Source organism: Galeopterus variegatus, unplaced genomic scaffold (assembly GCF_000696425.1).
Source record: "Galeopterus variegatus unplaced genomic scaffold, G_variegatus-3.0.2 Scaffold1271, whole genome shotgun sequence".
In the NCBI taxonomy this organism is placed as follows: Eukaryota; Metazoa; Chordata; class Mammalia; order Dermoptera; family Cynocephalidae; genus Galeopterus; species Galeopterus variegatus.
The window spans coordinates 107,190-123,848 of NW_007727382.1; the positions used below are offsets into that span (position 1 = coordinate 107,190).

Below are 16,659 nucleotides of genomic sequence, written 5' to 3' on the forward strand. Positions count from 1 at the left end.
CAAAAGGAAATGTTGGTAATTGGACTTCATCAAAATTAAAAATTTCTGCTCATCAAGAAGACACAATAAACACAATTCCTTGAAACTTAAGACAAGTGAACAGATATGATGTTGATGGGGGGAGGGGGAGAGGGAGAGAGAAAGGAAGAATTGGTAAAGGGACACAAAAATCAATGACATTGTATATTGATAATTTTTTTTTTAAGGCACCATTAAGAAAATGAATAGGCAAGCCATAGATTTAGAAGATAATATTTGTAAGGTGCGTATATCTGTCAGACTTGTATCCAGAATATATAAATAAACAATAAAAAGACAATCCAATGAAAATGCAAAACTTGAAAAGAAATTTCACAAAAGAAAATACATAAATGGACAATTAGCATATAAAAAAGTGTTCGGTATCATTAATCATCAGAAATACGAATTAAAACCACAAAAGGATACCATTCCCACAGACTAGAATAGCTAGAGTGACAACCAAACAGAATGGTTACTATTTAACCCACTAGCATGGCTAAAGCAAACAAAAACTAACTAAATAAAGGTTAGTGAGAATGTGGAGCATTCTCATATATTGATGGAGGTTTTAAATGATACCCCCACAGACTAGAATAGCTAGAGTGACAACCAAACAGAATGGTTACTATTTAACCCACTAGCGTGGCTAAAGCAAACAAAAACTAACTAAATAAAGGTTAGTGAGAATGTGGAGCATTCTCATATATTGATGGAGGTTTTAAATGATACACTTGGGGAAACTCTTTAGCTTTTATTTTATATATATAAAATTAAACCTATATTTCTCCTGTAACACAGAAATCCCACTCCTAGGTACCACTGAAGAAATAAAATCATATATATACAAAAAAATGTGTACAAGAATGTTTTAGCAACTTAATTTATAATAGCCCCAAACTGGAAACAACCCAAATAGGAAAATGGAATAGCAAGTTCTGTTATGTTTAAACAAAGGAATACTACTCAACAATAAGAAGAGACACGTTACTATAGCATGCAACAATGTAGAGTCCTCAAAGCATGTTAAGCAAAAGAAGCTAAACACAGAAGTTATGTACTTCATTTATATGAAGTTCAAGACTGGGAAAAACTGTGCATGGTTATAGGAATTAGTGATTGCTTCTGGGTTGGGGAGTGGGAATTGGCTAGAAAAGGATACAAGGGAACCTTCTGGGATGATTGAAATGTTGTATATCTTGGACGGTGGTTGCATCGGTGCATACAGTTGTCAGAACTCATCATGCTGAACAAGATCTGTGGATTTTATTGAACCTAACTCCATAAAAAAAAAATTATATCTGGGGCGGAATTCAGTAAACAAAAAAATTGTATATGGGGTAGAATTCACCTCATCTGAAAAATACGAAAATCTATGAAAGCATCATGGGAAACAGCCATAAAAATATTTTATAAAAAACAATTGAGGATTACAGCACAATAGAGTAATAGTAGGATAATGATATCTTTAATATTAAAATTAATATTTTAATATCTTTAAGTGGTAGAAGAATAATGAACATAAGTAGAAAAGTCAGTGTGTCAGCTTTTTTAGCCAACGTTTTATTTCTCCTGTTAACATTTTTTTATCAAGGTGAAATTTACATATCATTAAATTCACAGATCTTGAGTATACAATTCACTGAGTTTTAACAAATGTATATAGCTCTGTGTATCAAACACAGGTCTAATATATTGGTCATGTTCTTTCCTTGCTATTCCTATCAGATCACTGAGATAAGTACAAAATGCTTTTGCTCTCCATAGCTACCATAAAAACAACAACGAAACTCAGCCTTTTTAGAACCATTAAGGATGGTAATTGTGACAGCTAAGTTCGTTGATATCTAGCACTCTTCTGGGAACCCTAGGCCCAAATTGTGAAAAGTCCTGAGGCAGCTAGTGTTTAGAGTTTTCTGATATAAATTCCATAATTAGTACTAGTAGTGCATAATAATTATATCTTGGGTGGGACATCCCAATAACTAATTAACCGGTATAAAGTTATAAAGAATGATCTCATTTTGGCTGCCCTTTTGTTTCTGGTTGTCCAAATACTTACAGTACCTGTGTTTTAAATATTTCAGTGACAACATAATCTAGTAGTTCATAATAATAATGGCAGATCCTTTATATCTCATACTTCATCCTGAAAGAACCCTTAGTAAGTACTTTCTAGACTGTTTATAATAGGTAAAAAATCAATAAAGTGCAGGTACCTTTCTGGTAGCATATGCTTTAAACAAGGTGACGAAGCAAGCTACAATTTGTGAAAAATATTGAAGAAGAATGTCATATCTATTTGAAATTATAGAGAGAACATTGATTTTTTTTTTTTAGACAGAAAAATCAATGCCCAAATTTTAGTTTTGTTAATGTACAAGGTTTGACCTTACAAAATATACAGTGGCATTTGGGCTGATCATGACAGAATCTTAGAACATGGCTTTGTCTTGTTTATTAGTGATGTTAAATATCTCTAAGGAGTCAGTAAATATTAGAAGCAGTTGTAAATTATTATAGAAGTGGTTATGACATCTATTTCTTTACAATTTGTTTGCATTCTAAATCCTTTCCCTTTTCTAGTCAAATCTATCCCTCTCACTTTTTCTTCCTCTTTTTCTAAAGGCTCTGGTAAGTAGCACCATCCTTGCTGAGTGGAAAGAATGGTGACTTCTCAATTAGTTGCTCAGTCTTCTCTCAAATTTCAGTGTTCTTTACTCTTCTGGGAGACTGATGAGTAGGCCAAATCCTTCAAAGTTTGGGGATGGCAGAATGGGAATTCTTAGGTAGATTCTAGTATCACTTTTAAGCATCTTCAGACATTAAAAGTTAGAGGACCTTGATAAAACTTTGAGGGAAAGAAAACTTAGGGAAGTAAGGTTATGCCTTTTGTGTACCAATAGGGCAGACATATAAAAATGCATTGTTTACTGCAGACATTTAGTGGGATAATAAATAAAGGTAGATTTTCAATTTTCCCTCTATGTATAGTAGTTATAGAGAGACATTTTTTTTTAACCAACGCAAATGACCAAAAAAAGAGAGAAGCCTCAGTATTTTTTAACTGAGGCAAAAAAATACACATGCACACACAGAGTTATTTTCTGAAAGCTAGAAAATTGTTTTCAAGGAGAAATGTAGTCTACAGTTGCAGTGTTTAGACATTTGGCAATTGGATAAAATAATTTTCTGGTGAAAATAGGAAAACAGATTGACATAAATGTACATTAGGGTAGTGACTTTCATTTCTTGTACATACACAGTGAAATAGTTCTGGGCAATAAATTCTTGGAAAAGCAGAGTAGGGATTGGGTAAATGTCATAGTTTATGACTGAATTCATATGAACAGGTGAAAACTTAAAGATGGAGAGGTAATAGTTACCACCTGATAAAGAGACTTAAAACCCTTTCACCCTACAAAAAAGATTGCTTTAGAGTTGTAACTTGATATTATAGATTGATTTTTTTTTTAAAAGATATTGATTACATATGTCGTTACTGTGGATACACAAAAGAAAGTATGAAATGCCTTTTGTTCACCAATAAAAAGAAACATTTTTCATTTAAAACCTTAACTGTTAAAAAAAAGTTTTTTGATACTATAGATTCTAGAACTAATATCAACATTATTGAAAAGGTGACACAGCCACAATTTCTGCCATGGTTGTCTTAATAATAAAGAATAGCTAATGATGCAGAATTACATAACTATATCAAGTCAGCCACTAAGCTAAAGTTTAGTTCTACCACGTAGGCAACATATGAGCCTTTAGTCTTTTGTTTTATCCCCTAGATCCATCCTATGCTGTCTGTTCCACCTCTAAATTTCAGGTTTTTCATTCCTTTTATTTCCTCTTATCTAAGCCTCACCCTTCCCCCTCACAGCAATTCTTCTGTGACAGATTACTGCAGCCCACTTTGATTTTCCCTTTTCTCTGAATTTCTGTAGCACATGTACTGACTTAAGACCTCTTTTCTGCTGTTTAACTTTTTGTAGACACTCCTTGAGGCCAAAACAATTTGCTGTATTTCTTTGTACGCATTAGTTAGCAATACTGGATGATCAGTAAGCATTATGGAAAACAAACTTCAGGGGAGTTCAGGAAAACAAACAATAGTATGATAATGGGTGTTCAGAGGAAGTGGATCATGAATGAGGACCTAAACTAAAGAAAGACTAGGTCTTGGGGAAGATAAGAAAGAGAACATTCCACACTGAGATCACAGAGTGATATGAGCCCAAATGTGCATAGCCTAGTGACAAACTGTAGGTGACAGTGAATATTGGATGAATGAACTAGTGAACAAATGAGAATATTTTGAGTAGAGTAGCGTGGCCAACTTTACTGGACTGTTCCATTTAGGTCATCTATCCCTCACATATTTTTGAGTTCTCTAGGGTACAAAGATGAAAAAATGGTGCTTATTTTCAGGAGCAAATTCTAATGGGGCAGACAGAAATGTAAAAAAATCATTAAATGTTACTTGCAGTAAAAGGTGTGCACAGTGCCTATGGGAACACAAAAGAGGAAGCTGCAGAGAATTGTGTAGGATAGGCCAAATTCTCTAAGGCCTTAAATGCCAGACTCAATTGTTTTGATATTATTTTGGTTATTATTAAGGTAAGATACTGTATCAGAACACTTTGTGAAGGTTAAGGACAGCACTGATCCTTCCTAGGATTTCCTTGTGACTCTTAGTATTAGGCACCTCTGAGAGTTTTCTTGACATTGCCCACATAATTATACTTCAGGTTCAACTGAAAGCAAGTCAGGATGTGATTGGGACAGTCAGCAATCTCTGTTTGGAAATACCATTAAAATAATACTTTAATGTTAACATTTCATAAATATCAAATCGAGATGCCGTAATTATTGCAGAGAGCTGAAAAATCTACCTAATTTGAAAGAATCGTGTTTACTTTGATGGTGATAATTGAGTATATTTGAAATCTGAAAAGAAGGAACAAGGAAACAAGTATCAGATTGAATTTTGCTGAGTTTTTAAAGGTATTTTCAAAGATCTATAACTAAACTTAAGTATTTCTGTCCCAAATTATTTATTTCCAGTCATTTGATTCTTCAAAAATCACAAGGAAGAAAAGAATTATAACTTACTCTCCAACAACTGGAACTTGTCAGATGAGCCCATTTGCTTCTCCCACAAGCTCTAAAGAACAAGAGCACAGAAATGGACCATCAAATGGTTAGTTGAACATTCTTTTCCACTTACTATAAGATTTTTCTATTTATTGGTTAAATCAAGATTTTGATTTAATAATATATGGATCTTGCTGCAGCTGATTTTTCTTTTCTCTCAAAGAATTTAACATAGAAAAGGCTAGAGTGTAGTTATTACTTTGGATATAAATGTAAACTTTCTAGGCACTTACTTTAAAATGCTCCTGCAGGCTTTGTTCCCTTACTGTCCCATCCATTAAATAGAAATTATGGCTTGACTGCCTTCAGCTACTATCAATTATAATAGTTACAGATATACCCCTTAACAAGCTATCCATCATGTGCATAAATTAAAGGGCACATAACTCAGGTACTGCTGCACTCCAGTTTAAAAGTGATACTTCTAAATATTATTTTTATCCATGTTGTTCATTTAGTTTTATCCACATTTAGTGTATCTTTATATAACTTGCCTTTGTTATATTTCATTCCCTTCTTTTTCTTTATTATTTCAAATGCATTTGCAAAAGGTTTATAAAATTTTCCAGAGAAACACCTAATTTTAATAAGTTTTTTATTCATTTTGATAATATATATTTGTTGTTTTCTGGTAGTTTATTGCTAAAAATTTATTTAAAAACTCAAATTTCAATTTCATAGGTTTACTTTTTCTGTGTTGAGAAAGGTTATGAATCAGTGACATGTCAGTTTCTACAATATAAAATTTTAAATAGGCTGAAATTTAATAAAATGTACTTTAGATATGCTGTGATTAGCCTAATTCATATTTTATTGTTTAACATTAATTCAGTGCTAACCGTATACTAGAAGCTACACAGAAACAGTCTCCTCATTTTACCTAATTTGTTGTACTGAAACACATGAGATCTTAAACTTTTGAATGTCTTTGACTTTACTTTAACCAAATGCTTTTTAGTCTTAAAGCTATTTCTATTAGGTTTACTTGCACAAAAATGTATGAAGATGTATACATTTTCTTCAAGTTCCATAGTTCTGGTTTTTTATAGTTCTGGTGAGTGCTTTAGAGATTGCACCTCACTATACTGAATGTGAATAAATTTTAAGTTAATATTTACTCAGCTTCCATGTTGAAATTAAGTATGGACTTAAGGGAACATTCCTTTGCCCATAAAAAGATTGTTCACATGATTTCAGTTGACATTCAAGTGGATAATTATTACAGATTATAGTACTAAGTAAGCTCTTTTTTAAAACGTTAGTTATCAAGGATTTCCGAGGTCTGGCAATATTCTATTTTTTGACCTGTGTGGTGGTTACACCGATTCACTCTAGTTATTCATTAAACTGTACATGTATGTTTTACATACTTTGTAATATGTATATCTCACATATAGAAGTCTCAAAACAGGAGAATCCTTATCAGATTATATCCTTTGTAAACATTACATTGCTCATCCTAATATGTCATTTTGTACAGGTTTTACAAGTAAGAAAGTCTGACTCTTATGAAGTAACTTAAGTTCATATAAATAAAATATGACTTAACAAAGTCATTTAAGTTCCAAATGAGGTAATAACCTCTATTAACAACTCGCACTTTTAAAGACTTGTACAAAACATAATGTAAAATGTAAATAACATTTTCAAAGACATTTTAGATGTTACTCACTTTCCTTCAAACTTAGGATAAGATGAAAAACCCTATCATGACTTTTAAGACCATACATTCATCTAATACCTGACCATCTCATCAGCCTCATTTTCTACTACTCTTCCCATGTTTACACTACTTTAGCCACTTTTACCTTCTTGCTATTTGTCAATCATGCTGAACCCCTTCCTGCCACAGTCATTGCACTTGCAGTTCTCTCCACATGGAGTATACTTCCTTCAGATATGTATATGTACTTTCTGTATACATTGAACCATGTACTATGTGAACAGAAGACTTAATATTAGATTTAAATCCATTTGTAGTTATAAAAGGAGGAAAAATCTGGTTCTGTGTCTCTCCTCTACTTAGATTCTACATTGGCCAAAAACTGGGATGATTTGTTTCAACTCTTCAGTTTATACATTTAATAGATAGATATATATACATTTAAGAGATAGATATATGGGTTTGTATATATGTGTGTGTGATTATTTCATTTATATATCGTATTTATGTACATGTGCATATGTGTGTATATCATTATATTGCTTCCCTCCCCCAATCCTTAGCAAATTTCTCCAAACTATTAGGCATTTTAGAAAAGAGAGAAAGAATGGTAAATTTTCCTCTTTACTCCCAAGCATACTTTGGACTTGTTATTTAATAATGAGGGTAGAAGGATAAACAACAAATTTGCATAGTCAAAGAGAGTACTCGTTAACTGGATAGTAGATTTGTGGAAATCACCCAGACTGTAGTACAGAGAGATAAAGAGATGGAGAATGAGATAAAACAGTAAAGAGAAATGATGGTCAGAATGAGAAACTCCAACATCTCTCAAATAGGCATTCCAAAAGGAGGAACTGGAGAGAATGGGCAGAGGCAGTATTCTAAGATAATTCTTTTCATAATTAAGGAACAATAGGAATTTCCAAATTAAAATAGCATGCTTAGTCTGGGCAAGGTAAATTAAATTCACACCTGGTCATATCATGGTAAAACTGCAGAACAGTGAAGACTAAAAGAAAATTTTAAAGTCAGCCAGAGAAAAGACAGATTGATTAGTAGACTTATCAGTATCAATTCTTGCAGCAGGAATTGGAATAATAAATACCATCTAAGAATCACAGTTGAATTTTTATTCAGGAAGTGAGAATGAATTAAAGATATTTTTCAGTCTCAGAGAGTTTGCCATTCACAGGTCCTCATGAACTACTAAAGAATTCACTTTCGTAAGAAGCAAATTGAACCTCAAGTAGAGGAGTAGAATGCAAAGAGCAGTGGTGAAAAAAATAAATTAACAATCATGTTGGCAAATCTTATTGTAAGTTTAATTACAAAATCTAATTACAAATTTTGATGACTATAAAGCAAAAATTAAACAATTTTAGAGGTTGTTAAAAACAAATAATAGACCATACTAGCATGTAAAACAGGGAAGGAGCAAGTAGGAGTTAAAGTGTTTTAAGATCCTTGTAGTTTTAGGCAGATGATGGGGTATGTATCAGTTGGCTTGTTAACTGAGTTTTGTTTACTTGCCTGTAAAATGGGAAAAATAGTAATTTTTACCTACCTCAGAATCATTGTGAAAATTATGAATTAATACACAAAAGGCACTTAAAACAGTGCCTGGTATATAGTATATGCGCAGTACATATTTTAACTACTTTTATTATTGTTATTATTGACACTTTAAGAAAAGACAGGGCAATTAAATATAAAGGGATAGAAAAATAAAACACAGCAAATACTAGGTTTTACAAAAAGCTGGTAGTTGATATAAGAATATTAATATTAATACAGGCCTTAAAAACCGACTTTAAGGCAAAAAGCCTATATTGAAAATAATAGAAACTTTACATAGAGAAAAATATTCACCACTGGAAAAATAAAAGAATACTGAGACATATCTGCATCTAAAACAAAAACTCAAACAAAACATGATGAAATATGACAGGATAATAAGGAAAAACTGATAAAGTCCCAGTCATAGTAGAATATTTAAAACTACCTCTTTCAGAAACTGATGAAGCAGATAAAAGGTTAAGAAGGATATAGACAATTTGAGCACAATTAGCAAGCTTGATCTGATGAGCAGTAGTCAGACAGGTATAATGTGCCACTTACAATAAAACACACATAGAACTTTCACAGAAATATAAGCAATTTGGAATCATAGAGGAAGTCTCACTGTACAAAAAATAGCTGTTATGCAGGTCACACGTTCTGACCAAAATTTTATATAATTAGAAATCAATAATAAAAGGGCAGTCTTCCAAAAATTTTAGCCCACGTGTTTGGAAACCAAGAGACTTCTAATTAGTTAATTGATCAGAAAAATCATAATAGAAAGTATAAAATATTTAGAATTTAATGATAATGAAACATGTAGGCACTTAGAGGAAAAACTTATACCTAAATTCTACTAATGCAGTTCTTAGTGGAAAATTTATACTTACAAATGCATATATTTAAAAGGAAGAATGATTAAAAACTAATGAGTCAAGCATTCAACTTGGAAACACTGAAAAGGAATTTATAGAGTAAACCCAAAAAGTAAAAGAAAGAAAATAGTAAAATATGAATAGAAATTATTAAACAGAAAATAGGGCAATAATAAAAGCAACAAAATCAAAAGCTGGTTCTTGAAGGTCTAATAAAATGGTAGGCCTCTGCCAAGACTGTTTTTTTTCTAGCAACAAAATCAAAAGCTGGTTCTTGAAGGTCTAATAAAATGGTAGGCCTCTGCCAAGACTTTTTTTTCTTTTTTTTCAAGTGGGAGAAGAAACAAACAATATGTATTCCATAAGAGCTGATAAACTACTGTCTGCAAAAAATTTAAATCTGTGGCAAGCAGTTTGAAATATGCAAACCAAGTGCTTCTTAATGTGGTCCACAATCTAATGTGGGTGAAAGATTATTTTTATTAGCATATTTATTGTTACAAGCCATACTTATTCTTTATGCCCTTATATTTTTTTGTTGTTTCTCAAATATTACTATATTACAAATATTTTAGTAGGTAAAAAGCAATTCCAGTTTTCTCCTTGGTACCTTCTTATTCAGTAATTAGGTAATATTTTAAGAATATTACATTTCTTCCTATGGGAGTTAATAAAGGTATTTTCATTTTTAATAAAAAAAAAGAACCATTAAAATTGTTACTTTATGTGAGTTGATCATGGTTCTTCACTCTCCACTCTTGTTTAATAATATTAATTAGGTTAATTAAAAGAATAAGTGGATCATATTAGGATCCCATTCACCTCTTAGCCTACAAGCCCCAACTTGATCTGTAAGTAACTTTTTTTTTTATGGCTGGCCTGTATGAGATCCGAACCCTTGACCTTGCTGTTACTCTGCAAGTAACTCTTTTAAAAAAAAAAAGTTACTTGTGTGTCCTTAGACAAATCACTTGAACTTCTGTGGGTCGTCAAGCCTTTCCCCAACTCTTAAGAGGTTTGAGATTAAAATGATGCCTGTGATATTTGCCAACTGTAAAGCATATCTATCTAGAAGTATTATGATACCAGCCTAAACCTGTTTGGACTTTAATCTATTAATAAATAATCATAGCATCATGGTTAAGAGTAGAGTCTTTACAGCCAGATGGCTGGGTTGGATTCTCACTCTGCCACTCATTAACTTTATGGACTTGGATAAGTTATGTAACCATTCTTTGCCTCTGTCTTATCTGTAAAATGGAAACAAGAGTGACTACTTCAGAATTGTTGTGCAAATTAATTATTGTCTGTAACATGTTTAAAATAGTGCCTGGCTCTAATAAATACTGTGTAAGTGTTAGCCATTATCAACATCATCATTGGTTGTACTTCCAAACATAATCCATTGAGAGCTATCTTCATTAGTTAGGGAAAAGGATCCCTGGAGACTTACCAGAAAGTTCAGATACAGTTCTGAATACAGTCCAGATTCAGTGATGGTACATTTATCATCAATGTTTTGTGAAACTGCACTTAAAGAAAGTCAAATACACAACCGTTTGTTAACATTATATATATAACCTAGCAAGAAAAATGCCATATAGACTTCACAGCCCTTTAGTATATGCTCATTGTGTTTATTTTTTTAATAGAATGGAATGAAATAAAGGAAAGTAATTATAAAGCAACTGGAAAACTTTTAATGATTTGTTACTCAATAGTCTTTGATAACTGATCCAGGTGTTATTCTTCGATACAGTAAAACTCCTATTTAATAATTGAAAGTATTTAAAAACGTAAGTTCTTACATGGAAGATTGAGATTAATGTTATTGATCTACATTTTATAGGGTGAGGTGTCTGACTAGATCTTTTACAATAATAAAAATGTTTAGAAAGGCATTTGGATATTCAAATAAAGCACTTTTTACTGTTTCTCACCTACCATTACTTACTACTGGTGCTGAAATGTGAAAATGAATTATAAGTTAAAGGAGCAAAGTAATTTTCATATTTAATTTTGGAAATTTGCTGAATGCAGACAGGAAAGAACAAAATTCAGGAAATTAGTATTAATCTTCAGATAAAGATTTTCTGAAATAAAGGTTAAATGTATATCTATGGTTTTCATTTGTGGTTTTCTATGATATAGGAGCATTTTCAGTTTTGGGGGGGGGTTTGGTTTTTTTAGAGAGAAACAGATTTTAATGGACTTCCCCAAAGTTCTCTAAAATCATAAATAAAATATTATTACTCTTTTCCCCTTACATCCTTTACTAAATAGGCTTTTAGCAATATTAATTTATTCTGTTTAGAATTTAATAGGATAGGGTACAGACTAGTCAAATAATGAAAAGTTAATAAATAAGAAAAATAACTAGTACTTAAGAAAAATTTCTAAATCATAAGTTTTTTTTCTCCTTGCCATTAGAGAATGTTTTGAGCTAACAGTTTAATTATGATAGGATTTTTTTTTTTTTTTTTTTGAGGGAGGAAGGCATAAGGGACAAAGTAACAATGAGGGAAATTGTTGTTAATCAGTTTCTGCTTCAGTTTATCCAATAATATTATAAGTACCAGAGAATAGAAAATATACTTTAAATAAGCTTTTCTCCTAGTAATAGGAGCAAATAAGAATAATGGAATAAAAATTAAATGAAGGGAAAAAATGTAAAGTAGCACTGGAAAGTCTGTTCCAGATAATAGTGTATTTCTGAATATGTTAATAAGTTACAATTGAAAAATTAAATTGCTTTCATATTATCTGTGTATTTGGTTTCATCTGGAAGCATTGGATCCTCCTTTCAGAATTACCAAGAGCTATAATATCCAGTACATGTGGATATTGAGCATTTGGAATGTGGCTAGTCTGAATTGAGATATACTGTAAGTGTAAAATATACACCACATTTTAAGACTTAGTGTGAAAAAGAATATAAATTATCTCATTAATAACTTTATATTGATTACACGTTAAAGTATGTTTTAGAAATACTGAGTTAAAATATTAAGATTTATTTATCTGTTTTTTCTTTTTTAAAATTTTGCTACTAGATTTAAAATTACATAAGTGGTTCACAGTGTATTTCTGTTGGAGAGTGCAAGCTACAGTTTTCATGATACATTTTACCAAAAGTTGTTTGATATAATAATAAGAACATTAAATAATAATTCAGTGCCAGTTGTTGAAAAAATGGAACTACATGAAAATATGTAGTGTGAGGAGGATGCCACCCTTTATGCATTTCTAAAAGTGGTTTCTGTTGTTTTTCATTAGTAGTAAAGAGTTTGGAGTGTTCATTCATTTGCTTGTTTGTTCATTCAGTGAACCTTTATCAAAAGCCAATATATGTTAAGACACTGAAAATCTTAACTGTACTAATATATGTCCTCGGATACTTGCTTATTTTACCTCAAACATGTTAAAGTATTATAGAGTACAAAGTACTCTAGAACAAACAATTAAATAGTCAGCTCATAAAACAATTGTCTGCTTGACCACTAAGTGCAAACATCATTTTCTACTAGAGCTGTAAAATCGAATTTACATTTCAACCCATTTGAAGGATTATGATTTAGTTACAACCTGTGTCTTCACTTGTGCCTCTGTCAACTTGTGAAATGTAAAAGTTTAGATAAGCCATTGTCTTAGATAACTACATAGCATTTTAAACAGAATGTGACCATTTATTTCTTTTATTATTACCTAAAAAAATACTTTAATGAATGATATATTTCAGTAGGCACGATAAAGAACTTTCCAAGGATTTACTAAATAAATAAGCATTTAAAGATTTGGGTACTCAAAAAATTAGAAATTAAACAACCACATATCCAGCAATCCCACTACTGGGTATATATCCAAAGAATATGAAATCAGTATGTCAAAGAGATGTCTGCATTTCCATGTTCATTGTAGCATTACTCACAGTAGCCAAGATATGAAATCAACCTAAGTGTCCACCCATGGATGAATGGATAAAGAAAATGTGGTATATATACACAGTGGAATATTGTTCAGCCTTTATAAATAGGGAAATCCTGCCGTTTGCAACAACGTGGATGAACCTGGAAGATATTATGTTAAGTGAAATAAGCCAGGCACAGAAAGACAAACACTACATGATCTCACTCATTTTTTTTTTTTTTTTACTGACTGGTAATGGGATCGCAACCCTCAGTGTCGCGCCCATACCGGGGACCGGCAACGGGATCGCAACCCTCGGTGTTGCACCCGCACCGCGCTCAGCCAGCGAGCGGGAACCGATCTCCACATGGGATCCGAACCCTCGGCGGGAGTGCCGCCACGCTCCCAAGTGGCACACTCTCCAGTGCACCACCGGGCCGGCCCGTCACTCATATTTGGAATCTAAAAAAGTCAAACTTATAGAACAGAGAGTAGAATGGTAGTTACTACGGCTGGTAGTAGGGAAGGAAGGGCAATGGGAGATGTTGGCCAAAGGTAAAAAAATTTCAGTTAGCTAGGAGAAAAAAGTTCAGGAGATCTGTTGTATAATATGGTGGCTACAGTGAATAACAATGTATTGTATACTTGAAAATTGCTGCGAGTGTAGATTTTAAGTGTTTTCACCACCAAAAAATAAGTATGCGAAGTAATAAATATAATTAGCTTGATGTAGCCATTCTGTGATGTATAAATATATCAAAACTTAATGTTGTACACTATAAATACATATAATTTTTATTTGCCAATTAAAAAAATAAAGTGTCAGGCACTTTTACCCCTAAAATCAAATTTATTTTACTGTGGTATCACAAGGAACTTAACTGTTTTCTAGGCATTAGTGTTATGAATCCCTTGTTGTTAACTTTGACAAAAAAAAAAAAAAGTTGAAATAATGCAAACTGGATGATTTCTCCCTTAATTTTTTGTTCTTTTCTTTATTGCATGCATATAGGAAAGAGAAAAAAATTGAATTACCTCAGTTTAACTGAAAGAGAGGAATCTACAACAAAAGAGGATGATGAGTAAGTTTGTTGTTTTTGAAATTATGTACACGTGTCCTGCAGGAAAAGGGTCTTACTTGTTAAAGTGTTAATATAAGAGAAATCACCTATTTGTAGAAATTAATAATTTATACCTGAGCTGAAGTATTCTTTCCTAAAAAAGTAAAATAACCTTATTTGTGATGTGTTGTGCAGTGCTCAGATAATGGTGACGTACTAATGCCTTCATTTTAATACTTACTGAGCCCAGTTCTCTCAGCCTATGCATAATAGTCCAGCTTAGGGTAAAACTGAGGAAAAGGCCCATTTCAGATTTACATGCATGAAGAAGTACTACATTGTCTGGGAATGTAATGTCTTGCAAATAGCTGGTTCAGGACAGAGTTAGGAACACAGTGAAGCCAGCAGACTAAGGGATCTAGAGGAACCTAGAAGGCTTTGCATGTCAGCAGCCAACCATTTTCATATTGGCCTGCCAGGCCAATATGAATGAAGGCATTATCTGCAGAAAGCTGTTGCCTGTGTATCCTGGAAAGAATATTTATATCTTTTTCCTGGAAGGATTGAATTAAGCAGAACAGGGGCTTACATTTTCAAAGTATTTCATATGTTCAGCTCATTTACCATTTCAGTATATATTCTGTGTGCCACACTCTACGATGGATATTGAAGGGTAAAGATGAGGAAAATGAAGTTTCTTCCCATTGGAAGCTTATGGTTTTACGTTGTAAGTTGATTACCTTCTTACTTTAGAAATAGATTATGTTTAAAAAACTTTTAAAAATCATTTGTGTGGAACTCAGAATGTGTTTTCCATACAAATAATGTGATATTTTGTGGTTGTAACCCCAGGTCAGGTCACAAGTCTATTTATAGTAATACACCACATAACAACATTTTGGTCAGTGATGGACTGCATGTACAATGTATGATGGTGGTCCCATAAGATTACAATGGAGCTGGAGGTATATAGTAGGCTGTACCATGTAGATTTGTGTAAGTATACTCTGTGATGTTCACACAATGAAATCACCTAACAATCCATGTCTCAGAAGGTATCCCTGTTGTTAAGCGACCCAAGACGACTATATTTCACAATGTAGCTGAACTATAGTATTAATTGGTAGTAGTCTGTATTAAAAGATATGGACACTATTTGCTATTTAGAGTACCATAGGGATAAAGGGAAGAGGTTGTCAAAGAAGCCTCACTGTTAGGCATCTCCTGTATCTATCACAATTCCACTCTATTTGCTTTTAGTAGCTGTTTTCCCTAGCCATTCTCCCCCAGCTCCAATTATTTTCATGTTTGTCTTCCTACCCTACAAATAGTTTTGCTGTAAATTACCACTTCTTCCTTCTCCTAATCAAAGCTCCCGTTTTCTTTTTTTTTTTTTTTTTTAAAGATGACCGGTAAGGGGATCTTAACCCTTGACTTGGTGTTGTCAGCACCACGCTCAGCCAGTGAGCGAACCGGCGATCTGTATATGGGATCCGAACCCGGGACCTTGGTGTTATCAGCACCGCACTCTCCTGAGTGAGCCACGGGCCGGCCCGAAAGCTCCCGTTTTCTCAGTGAAACCGATCTCAATTAGATATTAAGAGAAAAGCATTCTGGTTTTATTTGATTTTTTTTTAAATAGGCAATATATGTTCATAGTAAAAAACTGAAATTGTACAAAAGAATATACAGTGAAAGCAAGTAGCAAATAACAATTTATGAATTACAGATAATGTATTTGAAAGCAGATGCCTGCTAAACCAAATGAATTTCTTACACAGTTACATAAAGTATAAGTAGGCAATAAAGGAGGAAATGTTTTGGACAGAAGTGATACCGTGTAAGCAAGCAAACTTACCTGTTGCTTTCCCCCAAAATCAGCTCCACTTACTTTCTTTCCCCCTTCTGAACCCATCAATTTGCTTAGAACTCAGATATTTTTTACAATAGTTATCATGGTAGTTTGCTTTCAAGTAGCAAGAGAGGAGCAAGAAACTTTGTTATGGGTCATTTAGGAATTTGCCTGTATTTATTTAAATTATTGATTTCTCTCAATATTTGTTTCTAAAGATTCCTAGTATTTATATATATCACTCCATGATCCCTGGTGTTAGAATTAGTGAATTTAAGCTGAGATATTTTACAGAATATAAAAATGATGTATTTCTGATTGTTTTTTCCATTCATTATAAAATTACTCAGTCCTAGTTAGTAAAACCATTTTTTAGCTTTAGTAATGGGTTCTTTATTCCATTTGTTTAGATTTCTTTTATTTTGTTAAATCATTCTAAAGACTTAGATTTTTAAAATCCCAGATTAAACTGAACATTTCCCTTTTTTTTTTTTTTTTTTTGTCTTTTTTCGTGTCCGGCAACGGATCGCAACCCTCAGTGTCGCACCCGTACCAGAC

At 32.6% G+C, this 16,659-nt stretch overlaps 1 protein-coding gene across 3 annotated transcripts in view; it reads left to right on the forward strand.

Annotated features, from left to right (window-relative positions):
- The window catches only part of ITGB3BP (integrin beta 3 binding protein (beta3-endonexin)), a 62,506-nt gene that overhangs the window by 24,178 nt on the left and 21,669 nt on the right, over positions 1–16,659 (forward strand). For all 3 annotated transcript variants that reach the window (XM_008575990.1, XM_008575991.1, XM_008575989.1), the window contains exons 3-4: positions 5,092–5,227; positions 14,201–14,270. In XM_008575990.1, the coding sequence (XP_008574212.1) occupies positions 5,092–5,227; positions 14,201–14,270 (206 nt within the window). The remainder of the gene's footprint in view (positions 1–5,091; positions 5,228–14,200; positions 14,271–16,659) is intronic.